The sequence below is a fragment of the Oncorhynchus clarkii genome, chromosome 23, assembly GCF_045791955.1.
Source record: "Oncorhynchus clarkii lewisi isolate Uvic-CL-2024 chromosome 23, UVic_Ocla_1.0, whole genome shotgun sequence".
Lineage (NCBI taxonomy): Eukaryota > Metazoa > Chordata > Actinopteri > Salmoniformes > Salmonidae > Oncorhynchus > Oncorhynchus clarkii.
In genome coordinates, this window is record NC_092169.1 from 24,670,567 (window position 1) to 24,698,085 (window position 27,519).

The 27,519-nt window shown below is 42.8% G+C and overlaps 1 protein-coding gene across 1 annotated transcript in view; it reads left to right on the forward strand.

Annotated features, from left to right (window-relative positions):
* The first annotated feature begins 7,895 nt into the window (after positions 1-7,895).
* Positions 7,896-27,519, forward strand: part of LOC139381631 (PDZ domain-containing protein 7-like) — a 47,372-nt gene continuing 27,748 nt past the window's right edge. The window contains exons 1-7 of the mRNA XM_071125296.1: positions 7,896-8,103; positions 8,328-8,465; positions 10,192-10,366; positions 13,280-13,456; positions 13,788-13,935; positions 17,173-17,233; positions 19,582-20,097. Coding sequence (XP_070981397.1) covers positions 7,896-8,103; positions 8,328-8,465; positions 10,192-10,366; positions 13,280-13,456; positions 13,788-13,935; positions 17,173-17,233; positions 19,582-20,097 — 1,423 coding nt within the window. The remainder of the gene's footprint in view (positions 8,104-8,327; positions 8,466-10,191; positions 10,367-13,279; positions 13,457-13,787; positions 13,936-17,172; positions 17,234-19,581; positions 20,098-27,519) is intronic.

The window sequence follows — 27,519 nt, forward strand, 5'->3', positions numbered from 1 at the left end:
CCGTGATTGGCAGATAGCAGGTTGATTAGCATGTCGGACCCCGCGAACACTGGTAAATACAACACAACCCACTAATAGCCTAACACATAACACACAGCTTGTCTGTGCGGGTCGCTACATTATATATTTTTTTAAAATTAAAATTCCCACAACGTTAGCCCATTTTGTTCCATTGTTGGACTTCACTGTTGTAAACTCATCTTTCTCACTAACTGTACTTTATGCGCTTTCAGCTTCAAACAACACTTCAGCTTCTGCCATCTCAACCTCCGTCTGTAAGCTGGCTCCCCTGCGAAACATCCTCACGATGACCTCTGATAGTGCCGCACCGGTTGATGTACACAGTCCCAGTCGATCTATCCCCAGGGGTACGCGCAATGCCGTCGGGGATACTCTAAATAAAAAATGTGATATATATTTTTCTCGCCTGAGTAGCCTCGTTTCACTGCCAAAAATAAAACGAAACCACCTAGTGTTCAGCGAAATAACAACACAATGTCAAATACATGCAGCCCAGTCAAATAATTAACATCCAGTCACATTAACCGTTAATCTCTCGCGGGAATTCCACAAACGGTCAGTATGTAGCCAAACGTAGCTGCTACTCATTCCGTTTGCTTGAAAATTGATAAATGGTTAAAAAAAAGCAAGGCCCCCATCCATAGAGACTCATACCAGCTCTACTGGTAGTACTGCTACTACCAGCAGTACTACACCTGCACCTGTCGATGACACAAGTTGTTCTGCTTCCACGAGCACTTCCAATGCTAGCATCAGTAATTGTACATTTGTTGTTAGCCCAGCTAGCATGGACACTGACAGTTGTGAATCTGATGCAGCCGACGAGCTACTGCCCCCTTACCTGGGGAAGCACGAACAACAGACAGGGACGTTGGACCATTGAAGAGGCGCAAATATGATGACTCCATTGATTTGGGGTTCACTTATATTGGGAGTAGTGCCTTACCTCAGCCACAGTGTGTCATATGTGCAAAAGTACTACCTCACTGAAACCTCCACTCTTGCGCAGACATTTAGAAACAAAATATGGCAATTTGAAAAATAAGCCACTGGAGTTTTTGTGAGCGAGAATTAAGACATATATAAAAGCAACAGATACCATTAATAAGAAGGGGCTAGAAGCATCTTATATGGTGAGCTACCGAGTGTCTAGGACAGGCAAGCCCCATGGCACTGTGGAAGACTTAATTCTTCCTGCTGCCGCGGATATGGCTGGGACAATGCTGGGAGAAAAGCCAAAAACTCTACAGACAATGCCTTCATCAAACAACACTGTTTCACAACGCATCAGTGACATTGCAGATGTTTTGAAACAATTACTGCTCCGCATACAAGCCAGTGAATTCTATGCGTTACAGCTGGATGAGTCAACAGACGTCGCGGCCAGGCCCAGCTCCTGGTACATGTCCGTTACGTTTATGTGGGGTCAATTAAAGAAGACATCCTCTTCTGCAAACCACTGGAAACCAGGACAACAGGAGAATACATTTTTTTAAGTACTGGACAGCTTTGTGACATGAAATGGACATTGGTGGTCAAGATGTGTTGGTATCTGTGCTGATGGCTCAAAAGCCATGATAGGGAGACATAGTGGAGTGATAAAGTGCGTGCAAGCAGTTGCTCCTGACGCCACTTAGGTACACTGCAGCGTCCACGGAGAGGCCCTTGCTGCCAAATGTATGCCTGACAGCTTAAAATATGTTTTGGACACTACAGTGAAAATGGTTAACTTTGTTAAAGCAAGGCCCCTGAACTCTTGTGTATTTTCTTCACTATGCAATGATATGGACAGCGACCATGTAACGCTTTTACAACATACAGAAAGAAGTGCGCTGGTTATTAGGGCAAATTATTTACATGTTTTTTTAAAATTGATTGATGAGCTTAAAGTTTCCTTTACTGACCATAATTTTCACTTGTCTGACCGCTTGCATGATGACGAGTTTCTCACACGACTGGCCTATCTGGGTGATGTTTTTTCTCACCTGAATGACAAAATCTAGGATTACAGGGACTCTCCGCAACTATATTCAATATGTGGGACAAAATTGAGGCTATGATTAAGAAGTTGGAGCTCTTCTCTGTCTGCATTAACAAGGACAACACACAGGTCTTTCCATCATTGTATGATTTTTTTGGTGTGCAAATTAACTCAATCTTATGGACAATGTCAAATGTGATATAGTGAAGCACCTGAGTGAGTTGGGTGCGCAATTACGCAGGTACTTTCCTCGAAACGGATGACACAAACAACTGGATTTGTTATCCCTTTCATGCCCTGCCTCCAGTCCACTTACCGATATCTGAACATGAGAGCCTGATAAAAATTGCAACAAGCGGTTCTGTGAAAATTGAATTGAATCAGAAGCCACCGCCAGGTTTCTGGATCGGGCTGCAGTCAGAGTATCCTGCCTTGGCAAATTACGCTGTTAAGACACTGATGCCCTTTGCAACCACATACCTATGTGGGAATGGATTCTTGACCCTCACTAGCATGACAACTAAATACAGGCACAGACTGTGTGTGGAAAAAGACTGAGACTCTCTCCAATACAACCCAACATTGCAGAGTTATGTGCATCCTTTCAAGCACACTCTTCTTGTTAACCTGTGGTGAGTTATTCACAATTTTTGATGAACAAGTACGTTTTTATACAGTTGAAGTCGGAAGTTTACATACACTTAGGTTGGAGTCATTTAAACTTGTTTTTCAACCCCTCCACTAATTTCTTGTTAACAATCTATAGCTTTGGCAAGTCGGTTAGGACATCTACTTTGTGCATGACACAAGTCATTTTTCCAACAATTGTTTACAGACAGATTATTTCACTTATAATTCACTGTATCACAATTCCAGTGGGTCAGAAGTTTACATACACTAAGTTGACTGTGCCTTTAAACAGCTTGAAAAATTCCAGAAAATGATGTCATGGCTTTAGAAGGTTCTGATAGACATATTGACATAATTTGAGGATGTGTACCTGTGGTTGTATTTCAAGGCCTACCTTCAAACTCAGTGCCTCTTTGCTTGACATCATGGGAAAATCAAAAGAAATCAGCCAAGACCTCAGAAGAAAATTGTAGACCTCCACAAGTCTGGTTTATCCTTGGGAGCAATTTCCAAACTTCTGAAGGTACCACGTTTATCTGTACAAACAATAGTATGCAAGTATAAAGACCATGGGACCATGCAGCCGTCATACCGCTTAAGAAGGAGACGCGCTCTGTCTCCTAGAGATGAACAGACTTTGGTGCGAAAAGTGGAAATCAATTGCAGAACAACAGCAAAGGACCTTGTGAAGATGCTGGAGGAAACAGGTACAAACGTATCTATTTCCACAGTGAAACAAACCCTATATCGACATAACCTGAAAGGCCACTCAGCAAGGAAGAAGCCACTGCTCCAAAACCGTCATAAAAAAGCCAGACGACGGTTTGCAACTGCACATGGGGACAAAGATCATACTTTTTGGAGAAATGTCCACTGGTCTGATGAAACAGAAATTGAACTGTTTGGCCATAATGACCATCATTATGTTCGGAGGAAAAAGGGAGATGCTTGCAAGCCGAAGAACACCATCCCAACCATGAAGCACAGGGATGGCAGCATCATGTTGTGGGGGTGCTTTCCTGAAGGAGGGACTGATGCACTTCACAAAATAGACGACATCATGAGGATGGAAAATGATGTGGATATATTGAAGCAACATCTCAAGACATCAGTCAGGAAGTTAAAGCTTGGTCGCAAATGGGTCTTCCAAATGGACAATGACCCCTATCATACTTCCAAAGTTGTGGCAAAATTACTTAAGGACAACAAAGTCAATGTATTGGAGTGGCCATCACAAAATCCTGACCTCAACCCTATAGAAAATTAGTGGGCAGAACTGAAAAAGCGTGTGTGAGCAAGGAGGCCTACAAACCTGACTCAGTTTCACCAGTTCTGTCAGGAGGAATGGGCCAAAATTCACCCAACTTATTGTGGAAGGCTACCCAAAACATTTGACCCAAGTTAAACAATTTAAAGGCAATGTTACCAAATATTAAATGAGTGTATGTAAACTTCTGACCCACTGGGAATGTGATGAAAGAAATAAAAGCTGAAATAAATCATTCTCTCTACTATTATTCTGACATTTCACATTCCTAAAATAAAGTGGTGATCCTAATTTACCTAAAACAGGGATTTTTTTACTTGGATTAAATGTCAGGAATAGTGAAAAACTGAGTTTAAATGTACTTGGCTAACGTATATGTACACTTCCGACTTCAACTGTATATGTAAGATGGCTAAATAAAGAGCATAATTATTGATGATTATTATTATTATATTATTATTATTTGTGCCCTGGTCCTATACGAGCTCTTTGTCCCTTCCCACGAGCCGCATTGTGACAAAAACTTACACTCATTCTTATGTTTAATTAATGTATCGTATAGTGTGTGTGATGTCATAGGATTGACCTGGATAATTAAATACATTTTTGGGACATAAATCATTTAAATGTTTTTCCATTGAACAGTCTATCATAGTTGGTGCTATAATATGACCTTCATCAAGCCTTCAAATGTTTGTGTCCCTCAACTTTAAGGCATAGTTTGGGATTTTGACGTCATATGAACTTGTGGATTCCATTTTTATGTATCTTTGCCCAGTATAAAGAAAGTTGCACACAGATAAATAAAAAGGGTATCCACGAGTTCATTTGACCCTGGGGAAGTAGTTAATGGGCCTCATTGTCAAAATCCCGAACTATCCCTTTAAGGTGAAAACAGTCTTTCCCCACCACAGCCCAAATATGCATGAACAACCCAGTGGAAACTAACTCTGACTCACCACAGTGATCCTGTGACTCACCAGTAGTCCTTGCCCACCATTTTGGGTGACAGCTTGAACTGAGACAAGTCTTGAGAGAGGGAAGTATAAGAAATATGTTATGCATCACAATGTGTGTGTGTGGGGGTGGGTGGGTGGGTGGGTGCAGCAGCACCATGTGCTAATATATATGATTGATTGACAATTTATTTAACAAGTTAACAGAAGATGCTTTCATTCATAACTGAGTTTATAAAATTCATGATAAACTGGGTGGTTCAAGCCCTGAATGCTGATTGGCTGACAGCTGTGGAATATCAGACCGTATACCACGGGTATGACAACATCTATTTTTACTGCTCTAATTGCCAGTTTATAATAGCAATAAGGCACCTTGGGGGGGTTGTGCTATATGGCTAATATATGGCTAAGGGCGCTGTATCCAGGCACTCCGCATTGCGTCGCGCTTAAGAACATCCCTTGGCCGTGGTATATTGCCTAATTGCTTAATTATAAACTGGGTGGTTCGGGCCCTGAATGCTGATTGGCACCCCCTCGTGACTTATTGCTTAAGTAGACTACTAGCCTACATTTCCTTCATTATCAGGGATCATATACCACTGTCATGAGATGGAATTACTCAGACAGACGATGGCAGTATAACACCAATACAAGATAATAATATATTCTACCTCTGACACCAAGGAGCAGTAGCCATGTAGTCTAGTCAATTACAATAAGTATGTTATCTCATTAATTATCTCCTTAAAGTGTCAATCAGCAGTTAAGACAATAATAAAGCGTACTCCACACTCCTGTTTGTTATGGATGCAAAGGCCATCCTTGATATTAACATTTTAGTTTTAACCATGTTTTGAAGCTATATAGTGTTTTTTTACATGAACTTTGTTTCTAAACATTGGAGTGAAATAACTTATATTTTGGGTTCTGATGGGGTATGACAATTTAACTGAGCTCATGAGTCATTTCTAAGTTTTATTCTTCAAGAATCATTCATTCATTAGTCCCAAAACGTATGAAGCAACTGCAGATTGCCCCTTTAACGAAGCAGGTGAACAGCAATTATGTGACTTTAGTAGTTTCAGTTTGTTAAAGTCTCTCTAAGATCTAAAAGCACAGGGATTTTTTTCTTAGTAGCCTAACTACATTATTCTAGATAGTTAGTTAGTTACTGTGTGAGTCAAACAGCTTGTGTGTTTAATGACTAAAGCAACCTCAATATTTAAAAAAAAATTACTTGCTACTTTGCAAGCCTTATAATTTAAGCACGGGCATAGACACCTGGCTACGTGATACAGTGTAAGGATTAATTAATACCCAAGACAATTGTCACTGTCCAGAGCAAATGAGATGGCACTAATGTGACTTAAGCCATCCGCAGGTGTCCAATGGTATGAGAGAGGGGCGGGCTCATGCATGTCTATCTGTGTTAGTCACAGGTGAGGTCACAGAGCACAACATGGTTACAGGTAATGTTATTGTTAAACTTAGCTGAATAGTTTGCATGCATGTGTTGATGGGGAGTGTGTGTGTGTGTTTAACTTTAGAAAACTGTAGGTAGGCTATTATTTATTTATTTATTTAACAAAGAACTAGTTTGATACCAAGCCAAAATTGTTGTTATCTTTTGTGTGCCTCTGTTGCATCTCTTTGACCTGTTAGGGATCCGCTTTAGGTCCATGTTAAGTATCCGTGAGCCTAATTATGAAGTGGTCTTGATATGAATCCCTTTATGGGCTTCATATCGTTCGTCATTGCGCTAATGCTTTATGTGCTGAAGTCACCCTTTAAGTTATTCCTATACTAAAATAACTTTTGTCTAAATTGGACTAAATTGTCTACAAACTTCTGAAATACCAAAGCCAATATAAGGTGTCATCGGTACTATTAGAGAGGGGGCTCCTCTTGCGGGGCAGGTATTTAGCTAAGAGTAAAGCTTTAATTGTATTTTTTTTTTTAGCTTTGTTTGTTTACGTAACCCGTTGCTCGAGCACTGTCCAAGGTGCTGAAGGGGAGCTGCTGAAGTGGTACGCTGCGAGTGAACTCCATTGGGCAAACGCTACAAAGAATTGTCTACACAAATTGTATCTACTTAGGTGCAGGACTTATTCTACCTCCACTCATAATGACAATCAAAAGTAGTTGTGTATACTTTAATAAATCAAATAATCTATACTTGGTGACAGGTTAAGTGTGTCTCAAGTAGCTTTTTAGAAGGTGAGCAGTGTTTGAGATACCTCGCATTATGAAACCGTACTCCACACTATGTCACCTTTATCTTTTTAATAAAACATGAATGTTTTCGGGGCCGTTGATATCCGACTACGTCCCGTGGGAAATCATGGAAGTTTTTTATTACAGAGCGGTGCCCGACGACGTCTCGCTTCATAGATGGGTGAGCGGTGCGCTGCGACAGCATGGCCGAGGAGAATGGACTCAAAGGCCACTGTGGCAGACATCTTGGCCCCGGCCGCTGGACCGGAGGAAGTGGACGACCCAGTTGGAATGGCAAAAGAAGGACATCTTTCTGGATTAAAAGTGACTGGTCTTGAACGGTGACTGCCATGGATGTGCCCCGAAGTTCATTAACAGACAGCTCATTTTGATGTCTACAAACAAGCCTAAGGATGCACTTAAGGATACATATTGGACTATTGGACTATTTCAGTCCCATAACTGTGCCTGGATGAAATACTTTGGGAGTGAGGGGACTTAACTCTTGATTGATTGATTGCAACCTGACTAGTTGTCATAACTTATTAATGTCCTTTAACAAATGGACTCAATTTAATAATTTACTTTTTTATGTCTCTACTAGCCTAATGTGGCTTTTGGACTTTTCTGCATTGGACTTCACTATTGACAAGCAGTAATGGATGGATTGTTTTTACTTGTTCCCCCTGTTTAACTCTTGATTGATTGATCCAGCCAAACCACCCACCCACTCACTCCCCTCTACCTCTCCTCCCATCCCCTCTGCATCTCCAGGCGAGTCCCTGGTGTGGATGAGTGTGGGAGGGGGAGTAGGCCTCTCGCCATGGCTCACTCCTCTGACTACCACAACCATAGGGAAATGACCAACGGGCGAGGACATCCTCTCCCCCACCCTCATAATGGGGGCCAGGGGGGCCAGGCTGGGGGATCCCACTCGACAAACCGCTACATGCAGAAGAAGCATCACCGCCACAGGGGAGGCAGGTCCTCACCCATGGGCAGAGTCATCCTCATCAACTCTCCTGTCGATGGTGATAATTTTACTGTGTCTACTCCCCCTCCCACAGTAACTCAGTGTTGTATGAACTCTTAAGTCCACAAAACTAAAGCCTGCTGAGCTAAAGATCCTTCATTAGTTCAGGACAATTATACATTTTTACTTACAACTCCCATATTTCTGCTGTATCCAACTTGTTGTCAATACAGTGTTTCTACTGCATTGGATCTCAGAGTGCCTGTTCCCTCTTGTGTACAGGTGGGGATGACTGTGAAGACCTCCACACAGTGACAGTAGATAAGAGTGCAGACGGCCGTCTGGGATTCAGTGTTAGAGGTGGTTCAGAACACGGACTCAGCATCTTCGTCAGCAAGATAGAGGATGACAGCTCTGCAGGTAGGTCCTATAACAGAGGGAGGGAGGTGTGTGTGTTGACCCCATAAAGACCCCTGTTTGTTTTTACGAGTGTGTTTGTGTGAGTATGCGTTTACATATACGTTAGCCAAGTACATTTAAACTCAGTTTTTCACAAATCCTGACATTTAATCCAAGTAAAAAATTCCCTGTCTTAGGTAAATTAGGATCACCACTTTATTTTAGGAATGTGAAATGTCAGAATAATAGTAGAGAGAATTATTTATTTTACCTTTTATTTCTTTCATCACATTCCCAGTGGGTCAGAAGTTTACATACACTCGCTTAGTATTTGGTAACATTGCCTTTAAATTGTTTAATTTGGGTCAAACGTTTCGGGTAGCCTTCCACAAGCTTCCCACAATAAGTTGGGTGAATTTTGGCCCATTCCTCCTGACAGAGCTGGTGCAACTGTGTCAGGTTTGTAGGCCTCCTTGCTCACACATGCCTTTTCAGTTCTGTCCACAAATTTTCTATGGGATTGAGGTCAGGGCTTTGTGATGGCCACTCCAATACCTTGACTTTGTTGTACTTAAGCCATTTTGCCACAACTTTGGAAGTATGCTTTGTGTCATTGTCCATTTGGAAGACCCATTTGCGACCAAGCTTTAACTTCCTGAATATGTCTTGAGATGTTGCTTCAATATATCCACATAATTTTCCTTCTTCATGATGCCCACTATTTTGTGAAGTGCACCAGTCCCTCCTTCAGCAAAGCACCCCCACAACATGATGCTACCACCCCCGTGCTTCACGTTTGGGATGGTGTTCTTCGGCTTGCAAGCTTCCCCCTTTTTCCTCCAATGGTCTATTTTTGTTTCATCAGACCAGAGGACATTTCTCCAAAAAGTACGATCTTTGTCCACATGTGCAGTTGCAAACCGTAGTCTGGCTTTTTTATGGTGGTTTTGTATCAGTGGCTTCTTCCTTGCTGAGCGGCCTTTCAGGTTATGTCGATATAGGACTCATTTTTACTGTGGATATAGATACGTTTGTACCTGTTTCCTCCAGCATCTTCAGAAGGTCCTTTGCTGTTGTTCTGGAATTGATTTGCACTTTTCGCACCAAAGTACATTCATCTCTAGGAGACAGAACGCGTCTCATTCCTGAGCGGTATGACGGCTCCGTGGTCCCATGGTGTTTATACTTGCGTACTATTGTTTGTACAGATGAACGTGGTGCTTTCAGGCGTTTGGAAATTGCTCACAAGGATGAACCAGACTTGTGGAGGTCTACCATTTTCTGAGGTTTTGGCTGATTTCTTTTGATTTTCCCATCCCATGATGTCAAGCAAAGAGGCACTGAGTTTGAAGGTAGGCCTTGAAGGTAAGCCACAGGTACACCTCCAATTGACTCAAATGATGTCAATTAGCCTATCAAAAGCTTCTAAAGCCAGCTTCTAAAGCCACGACATAATAAGTGAAATAATCTGTCTGTAAATAATTGTTGGGAAAATTACTTGTGTCATGCACAAAGTAGATGTCCTAACCGACTTGCCAAAACTATAGTTTGTTAATAAGACATTTGTGGAGTGGTTGAAAAACAAGTTTTAATGACTCCAGCCCAAGTGTATGTAAACTTCCGACCTCAACTGTATGTGTGCGTGTGTATACATGTGTCTGTACTGTATGTGTGCGTGTGTATACATGTATCTGTACTGTATGCGTCAGTTAGTCTGTGCTTAAATCCCTTCGTCTCTCCCCTCCAGAGCAGGCAGGTCTCTGTGTAGGGGACAAGCTGGTGGAGGTGAATGGTATCAGCCTGGAAAGCATCACTATGAGCAGTGCTGTGAAGGTCCTGACGGGGAACAACAGGCTGAGGATGGTCGTGAGACGTGTGGGGAAAGTCCCTGGTATACGCTACTCCAAGGAGAAGACTACATGGTGAGAGGGCCTAGTGTAGTGTACGGTACTGTACACTCTTAGAAAAAAATACGATATCTAGAGCCTAAAAATGTTCTTCAACTGTCCCCATAGAAGAACCCTTTGAATAACCATTTCTGATTCCAGGTAGAACATCTTTGGTTCCAGGTAGAACCCTTTCCACAGTGGGTTCTACATGGAATCAAAAAGAGTTCTACCTGGAACCAAAAAGGGTTGTTTTATTGGGACAGCCGAAGACCCCTTCTGGAACCCTTTTTTCTAAGAGTGTACTAAACTGTTATATTATGTCACATCATGTACTGCGCTCTACTGTTGTTATGTGATGTAGTTGGTCAGTTCCTAATGTAATGGTTAGTTGAGACAGGGACACATGTGTAAATGAGTGTAGTTGTTAATCAGCATTCAAGTTCAAGTGCAACCTGACTAGTTCAAGCCACCTGAAGCATTGGAGTGGAGTGAGCGAAGTATGGGTAATGAGACAGGCTGGTATCATAGACTAGACGTAACATTGTAAATTCAAATCCAAATTAGTATGATATGTTATGTTTGATATAGTTACATAAGACAGAAAGTTTACTTAAGGAAAAAACTAAAAGAGGGTGGTTGGTCGGGGTAAACACGAATGTCTAGCATCCCAAACGTTGAGTGTTCAATCTCATTATGGACAACTTTAGCATGTTAGCTAACCCTTCCCCAAACCCTAACCTTAACCCCTAACCTAGCTAACATTAGCCACAAAATTGGAATTCGCAACATATCACACGAAATGGATGATGGACATCCATACATCCACATATAAATGCATACATGTACCATACCAAACGTGACATGTCATACTAATTTGAGTGTCCCAGGCTTTCATGTACTATGCTACGTCTACCCCTGAGTCCAGGTTTCAGGCAGGAGACTACCTGATGCATATGATCAGTACAACAACAACACTATACAGAGCACAGGAGGTTGGAGGTACCTTAATTGGGGAGAATGGGCTCGTTGTAATGGCTGGAGCGGAATTAGTGAAATTGTATCAGATGCATCAAACACATAGTTTTCATTTGTTTGATTCCATTCTATTCGCTCTGTTCTAGCCATTATTATGAGCCGTCCTCCCTCAGCAGCCTCCACTGTTACATAGTTAGTGTCACATGGTTCCATATAATATGTATCCGGTTTTGTGATACCGAGTGTATCGTATGCATCAACAGTGTGTTAAATGCATCACGATCCTTATGAAATTGATCCCATTAGGCTTATGGTTTGTGAATTCTTTATAAGTATTACGTTTTTCATAGTGTCTCATCAATAGAACAGCTAGTATTATATCTCTATGGTCACATCAGTATGATGCGTCACCACTAGGTTATCTTGCTGCTGAGGGATCTTGGTTTCATGGTGCACGGCTAGATGGATTTCCTCTATGGCTATGGCTATTTGACTAATTGATAGGAAGGCCAGAACTCACTGGGGAATGGGGCTGCTGTTGTGTGTGTTAGTAGGTGAGGAGGGATGTAGTATGTCAAATTAAATCTAATTTGAGGGTGGGGGGGGGCAATGCAAATAGTCTGGGTAGCCATTTGATTAGATTTATTTTATTTACCTAGGCAAGTCAGTTAAGAACCAATTCTTATTTTCAATGACAGCCTAGGAACAGTGGGTTAACTGCCTGTTCAGGGGCAGAACAACAGATTTGTACCTTGTCAGCTCAGGGATTTGAACTTGCAACCTTCCAGTTACTAGTCCAACGCTCTAACCACTAGGCTGCCCTGCCGTATGTTCAGGAGTTCAGGATGTTCAGGAGTCTTATGGCTTGGGGGTAGAAGCTGTTCAGAAGCCTCTTGGACCTACACTTAGCGCTCAGGTACCGCTTGCCGTTTGGTAGCAGAGAGAACAGTCTATGACTAGGGTGGCTGGTGTCTTTGACAATTTTTAGGGCCTTCCTCTGACACCGCCTGGTATAGAGGTCCTGGATGGCAGGAAGCTTTGCCCCAGTGATGTATTGGGCCGTACGTACGACCATCTGTAATGCCTTGCGGTCGGAGACCGAGCAGTTGCCATATCTGGCAGTGACGCAACCAGTGCTCTTGATGGTGCAGCTTTAGAAACTTTTGAGGATCTGAGGATCCATGCCAAATCTTTTCAGTCTCCTGAGGAGGAATAGGTTTTGTCGTACCCTGTTTACGACTGTATTGGTGTGCTTGGACCATGTTAGTTTGTTGGTGATGTGGACCCCAAGGAACTTGAGACCTTTAACCTGCTCCACTGCAGCCCCATCGATGACAATGGGGGCGTGCTCAGTCCTGTTTTTCCTGCAGTCAACAATCATCTCCTTTGTCTTGATCACGTTGACGGAGAGGTTGTTTCCCTGGCATCACACGGCCAGGTCTCTGGCCTCCTCCCTATAGGCTGCCTTGTCGTTGTCGGTGATCAGGCCTACCACTGTTGTGTCATTGGCAAACTTAATGATGGTGTTGGAGTCGTGCCTGGCCGTGCAATCATGAGTGAACAGGGAGTACAAGAGGGGACTGTGCACGCAACCCTGAGGGGCTCTTGTGTTGACTATCAGCGTGGCGGTTGTGTTGTTACCTATCCTTACCACGTGGGGGCGGCCCAACAGGAAGTCCAAGATCCAGTTGCAGAGGGAGGTGTTTAGTACCAGGATCCTTAGCTTATTGATGAGCTTTGAGTGCACTATGGTGTTGAACGCTGAGCTGTAGTCAATGAATAGCATTCTCACATAGGTGTCCTTTTGTCCAGGTGGGAAAGGGCAATGTGGAGTGCAATAGAGATTGCATCATCTGTGGATCTGTCTGGGCGGTATGCAAATTGGAGTGGGTCTAGTGTATGTACATATCTGTGTGTGTTTGTATGTACAGTATGTTTATGTACATATCTAGCATGTGTTTGTTTCTGCAGGGTGGATCTGATCCAGAGGCGTATGGTAGTAGAGGAGAGTGGTCGTACTCCTTCAGATGCCAGTTCAGACAGTGTTCTCCGTAGGATGGTTCACCTCTACACAACCTCAGAGGACTACTGCCTGGGATTCAACATCAGAGGGGGCAAAGAGTTCGGACTGGGCATCTACGTCTCTAAGTACGTGGTCCTGGGGAAGATACAGGTTGTGAATGTTTATGTTCCCACCTATCACTAGATTAAACTGCTCAAGTGTACAACACTGTTGCTCTCAACAACAACAAAATACAGGGGAGATACCTTTGTTTGTAACATGTAAATATATTCAGAATTGACTTGTGGGAGACGTGAGCAGCCCTTAATTGAATCTGAACTCTAACTACTGGATGGTAACTATCAGAGAACAATGTTAGAACAACGTTTGAAGCTCAGAGCAATACAAAACACAACTCAAAACAACCGGCCATCTCCACGACACATCTTCCTTGACTTCTCTGTGTATTATGATCAGGTTGGACCCTGGGGGTCTGGCGGAGCAGCACGGCATCAAGATGGGCGACCAGATCCTGGCGGCCAATGGGGTGAGCTTTGATGGCATCACCCATAGCAATGCCGTGGAAGTTCTGAAGAGCCACACCCACATCATGCTGACCATCAGGGTGAGAGAGAAGACTCATCTTTGTTTTTCTTTAGCTATCTATAGTGCTTTCACCTATCCAGTCCTATCAGATCTGTGAAGTGGAGTGAACTAGCTAGGGCAGATGGAAGGGAACATCTCTCTGAAATGAAACACGGCCATTATACAGTGCCTTGCGAAAGTATTCGGCCCCCTTGAACTTTGCGACCTTTTGCCACATTTCAGGCTTCAAACATAAAGATAAAACTGTATTTTTTTGTGAAGAATCAACAACAAGTGGGACACAATCATGAAGTGGAACGACATTTATTGGATATTTCAAACTTTTTTAACAAATCAAAAACTGAAAGATTGGGCGTGCAAAATTATTCAGCCCCTTTACTTTCAGTGCAGCAAACTCTCTCCAGAAGTTCAGTGAGGATCTCTGAATGATCCAATGTTGACCTAAATGACTAATGATGATAAATACAATCCACCTGTGTGTAATCAAGTCTCCGTATAAATGCACCTGCACTGTGATAGTCTCAGAGGTCCGTTAAAAGCGCAGAGAGCATCATGAAGAACAAGGAACACACCAGGCAGGTCCGAGATACTGTTGTGAAGAAGTTTAAAGCCGGATTTGGATACAAAAATATTTCCCAAGCTTTAAACATCCCAAGGAGCACTGTGCAAGCGATAATATTGAAATGGAAGGAGTATCAGACCACTGCAAATCTACCAAGACCTGGCCGTCCCTCTAAACTTTCAGCTCATACAAGGAGAAGACTGATCAGAGATGCAGCCAAGAGGCCCATGATCACTCTGGATGAACTGCAGAGATCTACAGCTGAGGTGGGAGACTCTGTCCATAGGACAACAATCAGTCGTATATTGCACAAATCTGGCCTTTATGGAAGAGTGGCAAGAAGAAAGCCATTTCTTAAAGATATCCATAAAAAGTGTCGTTTAAAGTTTGCCACAAGCCACCTGGGAGACACACCAAACATGTGGAAGAAGGTGCTCTGGTCAGATGAAACCAAAATTGAACTTTTTGGCAACAATGCAAAACGTTATGTTTGGCATTAAAGCAACACAGCTGAACACACCATCCCCACTGTCAAACATGGTGGTGGCAGCATCATGGTTTGGGCCTGCTTTTCTTCAGCAGGGACAGGGAAGATGGTTAAAATTGATGGGAAGATGGATGGAGCCAAATACAGGACCATTCTGGAAGAAAACCTGATGGAGTCTGCAAAAGACCTGAGACTGGGACGGAGATTTGTCTTCCAACAAGACAATGATCCAAAACATAAAGCAAAATCTACAATGGAATGGTTCAAAAATAAACATATCCAGGTGTTAGAATGGCCAAGTCAAAGTCCAGACCTGAATCCAATCGAGAATCTGTGGAAAGAACTGAAAACTGCTGTTCACAAATGCTCTCCATCCAACCTCACTGAGCTCGAGCTGTTTTGCAAGGAGGAATGGGAAAAAATTTCAGTCTCTCGATGTGCAAAACTGATAGAGACATACCCCAAGCGACTTACAGCTGTAATCGCAGCAAAAGGTGGCGCTACAAAGTATTAACTTAAGGGGGCTGAATAATTTTGCACGCCCAATTTTTCAGTTTTAAATTTGTTAAAAAAGTTTGAAATATCCAATAAATGTCGTTCCACTTCATGATTGTGTCCCACTTGTTGTTGATTCTTCACAAAAAAATACAGTTTTATATCTTTATGTTTGAAGCCTGAAATGTGGCAAAAGGTCGCAAAGTTCAAGGGGGCCGAATACTTTCGCAAGGCACTGTAAGTGCATCTCAATAGTCTAAAGTTGCCTCCACTCCTTGTCTCCTCTCCATCATATACACTGATCTGTACTGTTCTCCTAAATGCATGTACATCAAGGTTGAAAGTGGTACACACTAACCTTTCATATGAAACATGTACTCAATGTTCAATAGGTTAGATCCATTTCATACCTAAGAGTTGATCACGTGGTGCTCTAAGTACTCTGGCACATTAATGGATGTTGCAGTGCGTTAAACAACACCGGCTCTTCTTGCGCTGGGGAGTGAGACAGCATAGTAAAGCAGACAGCTGGCACCTGGCCCATGCATTCCTCTGTGTTTGTGTGTGTGTACCTGTGTGTGTACCTGTGTGTGTGTGTGTGTGTGTGTGTGTGTGTGTGTGTGTGTGTGTGTGTGTGTGTGTGTGTGTGTGTGTGTGTGTGTGTGTGTGTGTGTGTGTGTGTGTGTGTGTGTGTGTGTGTGTGAGTTTGTGTGCACACCCAGCCCCTCGCATTCCAGTGGGCTCAATTTACTCCTCTCATCTCAGGTTCCGTGCGAGAAAAAACGGCAGAGACGATGTTCATTATTTACAAGGCAGCAAGATCAAGTTATAATCAGCAGAAAGCCTTGTTTTATCTCTCTCCTCTGCCCCGCGCTAAACCCCATTATGGCTCAAAATTACACACATAGGAGCCGGGTTAGTTTGCTAAACGCCCCCCAACACCTGCCCAGACCAAGGCCCATTGTGGAAGCTCTCGGAGGGGGTCCACTGTGACTTCTGCCTGAACTGAATTGGTGGCTTTCCTTTGTGGTCTTAAGTGTAGGGATCTTAGAATTTGTCAAGTAAATCTTGTGTTTGACCTAAAATGGTGCCCTGTTCTCCATGTGGGCCTGTGCTAAGTAGCAGTATGGTGAGAAGGCATAAGCTTCCCTGGAGAGGTGGTGAATCTGGTGAGAGTGTCTGCCATCTTGTGTCAGGGCTCCAGTTTTTTCCTAGAACTGTGTTTCTGTATAATACTGTGTGTGTGTGTTTTGTTTCTGTATAATAGTGTGTGTGTGTGTGTGTGTGTGTGTGTGTGTGTGTGTGTGTGTGTGTGTGTGAGAGAGTGAGTGAGTGAGTGAGAGAGAGATTGCAGTGAGGTCCGCCAAGTCCCTAAGGGTCACTTGTCCTTGTAGCACCCACACACTTTCATTGAGTGGAAGGTCACATGTGCCCCAGAGCCAGAAGAAACTTCTGTGAGACGCTGTAAAGGTCATGAAATAGAGGCTAGTCTACTTATATTCTGTCCTCAGAACACCTATCCTAGGGTAAACGCATCCAGATATCCACATATAGGACTGACAACTGAACCTCTGATAAAATATTTATAGAAATGTTGTGTGTGATGATGATGATGAGTATGATGGAGAGAATAAGGTGGAGGATGATGATGATGATAGAGAACGAATATGATTATTATGATGATGATGTGATGTTTATCTTCATCCTAACAGGAGGCAGGAAGATACCCTGCATACAAAGAGATGGTGGCTGAATACAGCTGGCTCAGCAAAAGTATGTATCTCTCTTCTTAGTATGCTAATCACACACAGACAATCCTGAATGTATAGTATACTAATGGAAGTACAATGAGCTAATAAGTAATATGAAAGGATTCAAACGTAGAAAATAAAAAATAAGCACATTAAACGCTTGACCTCAATGTTTATTTGAATATTCCATTCATTTCATGAAAGCTTCACCAATTCTAGAATCCCAATCTCCAATTAAGACTCTGCCAGATTCTACATTACATGACATTACATGACGTGTCAATCTAAAGTAGAGCACCGGCTCATCACATGTACTTTAACTAAATCCCTCTGCGGTATTCATCTCAGTCCCCAGATCTGATCCTCTGCTTTTTGCTTAATATGAGTGGGTCTGAAAATAGCGCCAGATTAGTGCTGTGTGTGCTCAGAGACAGAGTAGTACTCTGGGTTGGGCACGGCGTGTTATGACAGGTTGGTGACTGGGTGGCTGAATGGGTTGTGTCCCAAATGGCATCCTATTCCCTATTTAGTGCACTTTTGACCAGTGTCTATAGGGCTCTGGTCAAAAGTAGTGCACTACTGTATATAAGAAATAAGGTGCCATTTGGGACATACTCTCGGTGTATTTAGGTTGCTGGGATCTAAGGCTACTGAATCATTTCTGGCTTTTATATGATTCTTCCTGATGATTCATGTAGTTGAATTGATTCTCTGGATTTACTGTAGTTAAAGCCAATGGGATTAGCTAACACAGCGGTTTGTTGTTTTAAAGTTTTGAAAATCTCTTATTTTTAAAAAGTTTGGTTACTTTTTGATCCCGTGACACGGTTAGCCTCAGTTGCTTGTACCGCTATATCTGTCCAGGGATACTGCCAACCAAAAGTTTGAAGAGATGCTTGGCGTGGCAGCTAGCCTAGCTACTAACTAGCTCTTTAGCTAGCAAGGTTTCCTTGACAGATTGAACACACGCAGTTATCCCTTGTGGCTGGGACAGCAGATTGTCCCAGGCTTGTGGCTGTCTGAATCCCTGCTGTTTGCTGCTGTTTAAATCTTCCCTGCGACCTGCCCTGTCTTCTGGAACTGCATGGAGTACCAGCATTGGCATGCAATCCTACCATGGCATCCAAAGCTAAAGGTGGGAGTCATGGAGGGGACAGTATTTCTATATCACAGGTGAAGGATCTTTTAAACAAACAAAAAGAGTTTGTTGCAAGCAGTTGTTACAACAATAGGAAAATAGCTTCAAGAGCTTTGTCCAAATACAGATGGACTCAACTAACAAAAGAATAGACGATCTGATCAGAGAGGTCCAGGACCTTCAAGAATTGTTTGCAAGGAGAGGATGTCCTGAAAGAAACTTGCAGCAAGATGCTTTTTGACCCAACAATCAACTGTACTAGTTGTTTAGGCTCTAGTCTTGTCCCATCTTGATTACTGTCCAGTAATATGGTCAAGTGCAGCGAAGAAGGACTTAGCCGTGCTGCAGCTTGCTTAAAACAGAGCCCTTAACTGCACATACAGAACAAACATCAACAACATGCTTGCCAGTCTTTTCTGGTTGAGGGTTGATGAGAGATTAACTGCTTCTCTTCTAGTTTTATGAAAAATATTATTGTGGTGAAAATTCCAGATTATCTGCATAATCAAATAACATTCAGCTCAGACACCCATACAATACATACCACCAGGGGTCTCTTCTCAGTCCCCAAGTCCAAAACAAATTCCAGGCAACGCACAGTTTTATACAGAGCCATGATTGCAAATGGCAAATTTACCTTTAAAAAACAGATTAAAAACACACTAACACACACATATATTTTTAATTGTATTGTTTCTATTATATTTTAGCTGCTTTGTTTGTATGTCGTTATGTTTAAAATGTGTGTGACTGTCCTTGTCTATCAGTGTTTTGTTACTTGTCATGTTTTGTGTTTTTTGTGGACCCCAGGAAGAGTAGCTGCTGCTTCTGCAAAAGCTTATGGGGATACAAATAAACAAATAAACAAACAGTGAGCTCAGCCAGATGTCAGTCTGTACCAACTACAAAGGCTTTATGATCGTGTGAAAAATGTGTGTTATGTATACGGCTCGTGGACTGTGGGATGGGAACTAGAGTTGGATGATTTGAGGACACTATAAAACTGAGGAAAACATGACTTCATTCTGATTACACAATAAACTATGATTTCAACGCCACTTATGAGGTTCACTGGTGTTCACTTTCATCAAACTACCAATACGTGTCTTTAACATACATTTTGCATCATTAGAGAATATTATATTGTGTCCTTTGCTATTGAAACACTATACATTTACTTTTCAAATCTCCACCTACTGTTTCTAAATGAGTTCCTCATCTTCCCCATGCAGTGGCCAATGGAGGGCCTCCATCTTCCTCCCAGGGCTCTGACTCTTACTCCTCGGCCTCCTCCCTGTCTTCCACCCCCCTCAGCTCCCTTAGTGGTCTCTCCCAGGTCCTCTTCCCACCCGCCTTTGGCTCTGACATGGTGGACGTCTGCATCTCCACTGAGGACCGCTCTCGCCGCACCAGCAACTCCGAACGCACCGCAGAGACCGCCATGCAGACTGACCTACACCCCCCCTTGGATTCTAACGCATCCCCTTTGCCTAATGGAAGGCTGGTTGCCATGGAAACCAGCCGGACGCTAGGCGCCACTGTGTTTTTGAAGGACACACCAATTCGGGGGAAAGGAGAGGGTCCTGTGGAAAGGGGAGGGGCTGGAGATGGGGGAAGGGGCAAAAGGGGGATGTTGTCACCAGGGGAACAGGACGTGGCGCAGGACTCCCCGAAAACGGCGGTGCTTATGGCCCTGAGCAGACCGAGAAAGCCCATCAGACGATCCCAGAGCCATATCACAGTTACAGGTGAGGAGCAAAACTATGATCAGTTCATGTAAATAGTTCCCAGTCCACAGCGTATGATCCGCATGAAATCGAAAGGCCTAAGAGAACAGAGGCCAAAGAATCATAAATGGGAAATACACTGTTTTCAAAGAGCAGTTTTTGGTGTGTATCCCTCCCTCCTGTTTTTGATACATGAATAGGCATACCTGTATATCTAATCCTAACCCAGAGCAACTATCTCCTTCGCCACACTAGAGTTACCCAGAGTTCAGTTCAGTGCCTGTGGCTGTGGGTGCCTCTGGGTAACGAGATACGCCCTCTGAGCTTTAGGGAGATCCCCTCTGAGCTGGAGTCTGATGACCTGCACACGACTCCACTGGCCCTCCAGTCACCAGGAAGTCAACGAAAACAACACCTGAAGCCTTTTTCACTCTACAGGGCCAACCCGAACCAAACTGTGCTGGTCAGGATATTTTCATTTCACATTGTCCTTTCCAGCATGGTTTCAGAACTATGGTGTATGCTTATCCAGGCCAGCATTGCGCAGCTCGACTTGGCTCGATAGTGTGAATCAGGCATTACTGTCTGAGGGTGAATTTCAATAGTCTATGCTCTCCTCTCCTTCAACTGCACTGTTCTGAAAACAAAGAAAAGGTGAAAGCAGTGGTGATACCTACAGTAACAGGTATTTGATTTCACCCGATGGTTATTTTTTGCAGATGATGGAAAGGACATAAAGAAAGTCACTTCAGACTATTGAGATGCACCCCTAGTCATACTTTTGTTAATGTTATCCAGATGACTGCGGCAGAGCTTTCAAAAATAACAGTGAATGTAACCATCTGTGTACAATACATCAATATTACCGGGTTGTTGCCTACTAGGAATGATTTACTGGAGAGGGCAGAGAATGTGACTGGATGAGAGATGAACAGTCTTTAACCTCTTACTGAAGAGTGTATCATCCACTTTTATTGGCCAGTGTGAGCATAGAACCATGCAAAGTCTAATGAATTATACTTTGAAATAACAAACACATACAATTATTTTTGTAATTTTTCTCTGTAAACCTCAATCTGGCAAAGGTACATCCACAAGCAAATTTAACAAAGACCCGTAACAAAGAGATGACTTGTAACAAATGGGCTTTTCACATGGTAGTATTTGATTTAATTTAGTCAATTTACTTTAAAGGTGAATATGCAGAAATCGTGCTGGCCATTTCCTGGTTGATAAAATGTTATTTTTTTATTTTTTACTTTATTTATCGATTTTCAGATATAACAACAAAAACAGTACAACATCAACCCCTCATTCTCCCCTCCCTCCCTCCCTCCCTCCCTCCCTCCCTCCCTCCCTCCCTCCCTCCCTCCCTCCCTCCCCCCAGATTAAGTCTAACTTTTGTTGGGACCCAAGCACAGTGTACCTAACCTTCTCCAGAGGCAGAGATGACATCACTTCCTTAACCCACTGCATAAAGGAGGGCAGCTTTGCAGACTTCCAGTGAAAGAGGACAAGGCGGCGAGCTAACAGAGTGGCAAATGCGAAAGCGTGGTAGCATTCTGGTCTAGGGGAAGTTCCCCAATAATGTCAGTGACCGGGTTGGGGCTAACAGTTGTATTACACATATGTGAGAATGTCTCAAAAATGGGGTCCCAGAGGTCACTCAAAGATTGGCATGACCAAAACGTGTCCCACAGTCGCTGCATCTCAAACACTTGGGGTCAACATTTGGGTATATTTTTGCCAATCTGTCATTTGAGTAATGGAGACTGTGCAAAACCTTAAACTGAATAAGCCCATGCCTTATTCAAAATGACAATGGGTGGATACACTCAATACTTTGTTGCCATATATCATCGGGTAGCTCGCCACCTATGTCTTGCTCCCATGCAGATTTTGTATTTGCAAAGAAAGGCGGATTAATGGTCTGAATTATGTTGTATAATCTCCAGATTGTGCCCTTCAGATAAGGGTTAAGATCTAAGCACCTCTCGACTGGACACTTAGGCTAAGCACCTCTCGACTGGACACTTAGGCTAAGCACCTCTCGACTGGACACGAGACAGTGGGCTCGAGTGTAAATGAATCTAAATGTTTTTTGGCAAAGCTGTGAGTTTGCAGGTATCTAAAAATGTGTTGGGTATTGGGAATATTATGGTCAACCCTCAGAGTATTGAATGAGACCTATGTGTTATCAACAAATAGGTCACAAAAATAACACCAGATCTCTCCTGTGCCAGAACTGGAATGCCGTGTCACTCTGTGACCCTGGGAAGAGATGATTAAATGTTAATGGAGAGCAGCCGCTTGCTTGTTTAAGTATAAAGTGACTTCGGAATTGGGACCATATTTTAAGGGAGGGTTGCTAAAATTCTAAAAGTTCGCCTAATTTCAGTTCATGTGACTAAACAAGCAATGTATAGTGTAGAGAATCAATGTACATTCTAAACCGCTGTGAAGTATATTGTCAATAACCAAAAACCACCCAGACAGCTAATGAAATGAGTATTTTTGTCTGTAAAAAAATCTGATTGGCTAGGCCTGGCTCCCAAGTGGGTGGACCTGGGACCAAAGAAGGTGGGTCTATGCGCCCACCCATGGCTGTGCGCCTGCCCAGTCATGTGAAATCCATATATTAGGGCCTAATGAATTATTCTACACTCAACCATTGCTACTCCAACTTCCGGGATGCCTACAAGGCCCTCTCCCGCCCTCCTTTCGTCAAATCTGACCACAACTCAATTTTGCTTCTCCATTCCTATAGGCAGAAACTCAAACAAGAAGTACCCATGATGAGGACTATTCAATGCTGGTCTGACCAATCAGAATCAACAAGTCAAGATTGTTTTGATTACGCAGACTGGGATATGTTCCAGGTAGTCTCCGAGAATAACGTTGACGAATATACTGATACGGTGACTAAGTTTATCAGGAAGTGTATAGTTTATCAGGAAGTGTGTAGAAGATGTTGTACCCTATTAAAACCTACCCTAACCAGAAACTGTGGATAGATGGCAAAATTTGCGCAAAACTGAACGCGCAAACCACCACACTTAACCATGGCAAGGGGACTGGGAAAATGGCAGAATACAAACAGTGTAGTTATTTCCCTCCGCAAGGCAATCAAACAGGCTAAATGTCAGTATAGAGACAAAGTGGAGACGCAATTCAACGGCTCAGACATGAGTTGTATGTGGCAGGGTCTACAGACAATCACGGACTACGAAAGGAAAACCAGCCATGTCATGGACACTGACGACTTGCTTACGGACAAGCTAAACACCTTCTTCGCCCGCTTTGAGGATAACACAGTGCCAACGACGCGGCCTGCTACCAAGGACTCCGTGGCCGACGTGAGTAAGACATTTAAGCGTGTTAACCCTCACAAGGCTGCCGGCCCAGACGGCATGCCTGGCCGCATCCTCAGAGCATGCACAGACCAGCTAGCTGGTGTGTTTACAGACATATTCAATCTCTCCCTATCCCAGTCTGTTGTCCCCACACACATCAAGATGTCCACCATTGTTCCTGTACCCAACAAAGCTAAGGTAACTGAACTAAATGACTATCACCCCGTAGCACTCACTTCTGCCATCATGAAGTGCTTTGAGAGACTAGTCAAGGATCATATCACCTCTAGCTTACCTGCCACCCTAGACCCACTTCAATTTGCTAACCGCCCCAATAGATCCACAGATGATGCAATGCACACTGCCCTATCCCATCTGGACAAGAGGAATACCTATGTAAGAATGATGTTCATTGACTATAGCTCAGCATTCAACATCATCGTATCCTCCAAGCTCATCATTAAACTCAAGGCCCTGGGTCTGAACCCCACCCTGTGCAACTGAGTCCTGGACTTCCTGACGGGACACCCCCAGGTGGAGAAGGTAGGAAACACGTCCACTTCACTAATCCTCAACACTGGGGCCCAACAAGGTTGTGAGCTCAGCCTTCTCATGTACTCCCTGTTCACCCATGACTGCGTGGTCACGCAAGCCTCCAACTCAATCATCAACTTTGCAGACGACACAACAGTACTGGCTTGTTTACCAACAATGACGAGACAGCCTACAGGGAGCAGGTGAGGGCTCTGGGAGTGTGGTGCCAGGAAAACAACCTCTCATTCAACGTCAACAATACAAAAGAGATGATTGTGGACTTCAGGAAACAGCAGAGGGAGCATCCCCCCCTATCCACATCGATGGGACTGCAGTGGAGAAGATGGAAAGCTTCAAGTTCCTCGGTATACACATCACTGACAAACTGAAATGGTCCACCCACACAGACAGTGTGGTGAAGAAAGTGCAACAGCGCCTCTTCAACCTCAGGAGGCTTAAGAAATTAGGCTTGTCACCTAAAACCTTCACAAACGTTTACAGATGCACAATTGAGAGCAACTACAGTTGTGATACACAACATACAATAGGTGTACAGAGGCCCATTATCAGAAACCATCACTCCTGTGTTCCAATGGCACATTGTGTTAACTTATCCAAGTTTATAATTTTAAAAGGCTAATTGACCATTAGAAAACAATTTTGTAATTATGTTAACACAGCTGGAATGTGTTGTTCTGATTAAAGAAGCAATAAAACTGGCCTTTAGACTAGTTGAGTATCTGGAGCATCAGCATTTGTAGGTTCAATTACAGGCTCAAAATAGCCAGAAACAAAGAAATTTCTTCTGAAACTCATCAGTCTATTATTTTTCTGAGAAATGAAGGCTAACATAGTCTTCAAACATAGTCTGGGACAGTTGTGGGATGCGATAGATCCCAAATTAATACAACCACTAGCATAAAAAAAACGCTTTATGCAATGTGGCTGACATAACAGATCAGAACATTTAGCTTGAAATGTTTCCAAACTATTAGGCTAATTATTCACATTATAAGCACAGCAATGCGCACATGGTAGGCTATAAGCGGAATGTTCCATTTGCTGAAAACACCATTATCAAAAGTGACCACAAAAGCAATTATGCATGTTATGCTTTTATTATAAAGGTGCATTTTTGTGAAGAAAATGGGTCAGATCTCTCCAAAGAGATGTAGGTGTGGAGTCAGGCGCAGGAGAAACAAGTTCCAAAGAAAAGGGTGTTTTATTTAACTAGCTCAAAAAACAACAGGACACCGGACTACAGTAATAGCCACGAAAACCCCACTCAGACTCAGTCCAGGGAAAAACCACCTGTAAAACATGAGCTAATAAAACGAAACCCAAACTCACTGACAGTTCAAACTAAAACAATCCCGCACAAAACCCCAAAGGAAATGTCGAATTAAATACCCCCCCTAATTAACCAAATTGAAACCAGGTGAAACACAAAACAGACATAACCAAAAGAAAAGGAAAAAGGATCGGTGGCAGCTAGTAGACCTACGACGACGACCGCCCAAGCGCCGCCCGAACTGGGAGAGGAGCCAACTTCGGTGGAAGTCGTGACAAAATGATCTATCCCAAACTTTACTCAACCGCTGCTTATGTATGCCAGTTTGCTCTACACCACTTGTAAAGCGGATTATTGAGCTTTATTATATTAAGTTATTTGGCCACTTCAGTTGTGATACAAACCTTGTCAAAACCATATAGGCCTATCAGCTAGGCTACATGAGGTGTGCAACTATGATTTGAAAAAGTCTCAAAAAAAGCATTGTTTCTTATGCTTGGCATCATTCACAAGTGATAATATAATTCACAAGTGATAGGCTAATATTGTCACCCATCAGACTATTCCTGATTTAATCTTGTCTTTACATATACTAAATAATATGTGTGACATTTTTTTTAATTCAGAATGGACCATTATCACGCACCTGCACTGAAACTGGCAATACATGTCATCTATGCACTTGAATATATCGAATGGAGGACGGTAGGCTATGCTCATGTTGTAAATATAAGCAATGTGCTTAATATTAGGAAAGGTGAGAAATAAATATAGTAGACCTAGCCTATAGAAAGCTGATTGGATCCTCCTCTTTTTAGTAGATGCCATTACTCTGTTTTCTCGCGCAAATGCATAGCCTATAGAAATGTTGTGCAACATGAGCTCATGGGCTCTCATGAAGTGTTTGATTAGATTTCCGATTATATTTGCATTGACATCAGAGTGATTAGAGGGACAATAGAGTGCTGAGGACCAGCAGTTAGCAAGTTTGGTAGGCTATTAATCTTGGGGCTAGGTGTCCCACTAGCGGGATTAAAGCCGACAACATCCGGTGAAATTGGAGGGCGCACAATTCAAATAAATATTTGTAATATTAAACATTAATGAACATACAAGTGTCTTATATCATTTAAAAGCTTATCTTCTTGTTAATCAGATTTTCAAAAAGGCTTCACGGCGAAAACATACCATGCGATTATCTGAGGACAGCGCCCCATTTCATCATATTTTTCAACCAGCACAGGCTTCACAAAATCACAAATAGCGATTAAATAAATCACTTACCTTTGAATATCTTCCTCTGTTTGCAATCCCAAGGGTCCCAGATACAACATGAATGATTGTTTTGTTCAATAAAATCCTCATTTATTTGCCAAAAAGCCAGTTTAGTTGGCACCATTGATTTCAGTAATCCACTCGTTCAACATGCAGACAAAAGAGTCCAAAAAGCTACCGGTAAACTTTGTCCAAACAAGTCAAACAATGTAAATAAACTGTAATGTTTAACACAGAAAATACTATGTTCAATAGGAAAGGAAAATTCGTAAGCGCACGCCTTCGCCCTCCTTGAAAGACTGATTTGGTCCAGGTGCTCTCCCAGCAAAAACTCCAAATACTTGTTTGTTTTTCAAAAAAGAAGCCTGAAACCTTGAATAAAGGCTGTTGACATCTAGTGAAAGCCATAGGAATTGCAATTTGGGTGACGGACATAGGGGTTTCCAACAGGTTTCCATAATAAGAGCCTGGGAGCTGAAAAAAATAATTCTAGTTGGATTTTCTTGGGATTTTCGCCTGCCCTATCAATTCTGTTATAGTCTCAGACATTATGTTAACTGTTTAAGAACCGTTTAAGAAACATCACAGTGTTTTCTATCCAATGCTACTAATATTAATATATGCATATCCTGGCTTCTGGGCCTGAGTAACAGGCAGTATACTTTGGGCACATCAGTCAGGCGGAAATTCAGGATACTGCCCTCTAGCCCTAAAAAGTGACCAGCAGCAGTATCAGAGAGAAGTACCGTAACTAAATGGTCACATGGAATTTGACTGCCTTCATGACTCATGACCACCAGTGTGGCGGTAATACGGTCACCGCAACAGCCCTATTCATCAATGTTTGCTTCATTCATGTGACTGACCAATACTGGGTCATTCTTCTCGCTAAACTGAGACCTTGAAACTGCTTCGTTCTCTAAACAAGGGTCTGGGCATACTGCCAAATTCCAGATACTGATAGTTAGGATTTTTCACTTGCATGAACAC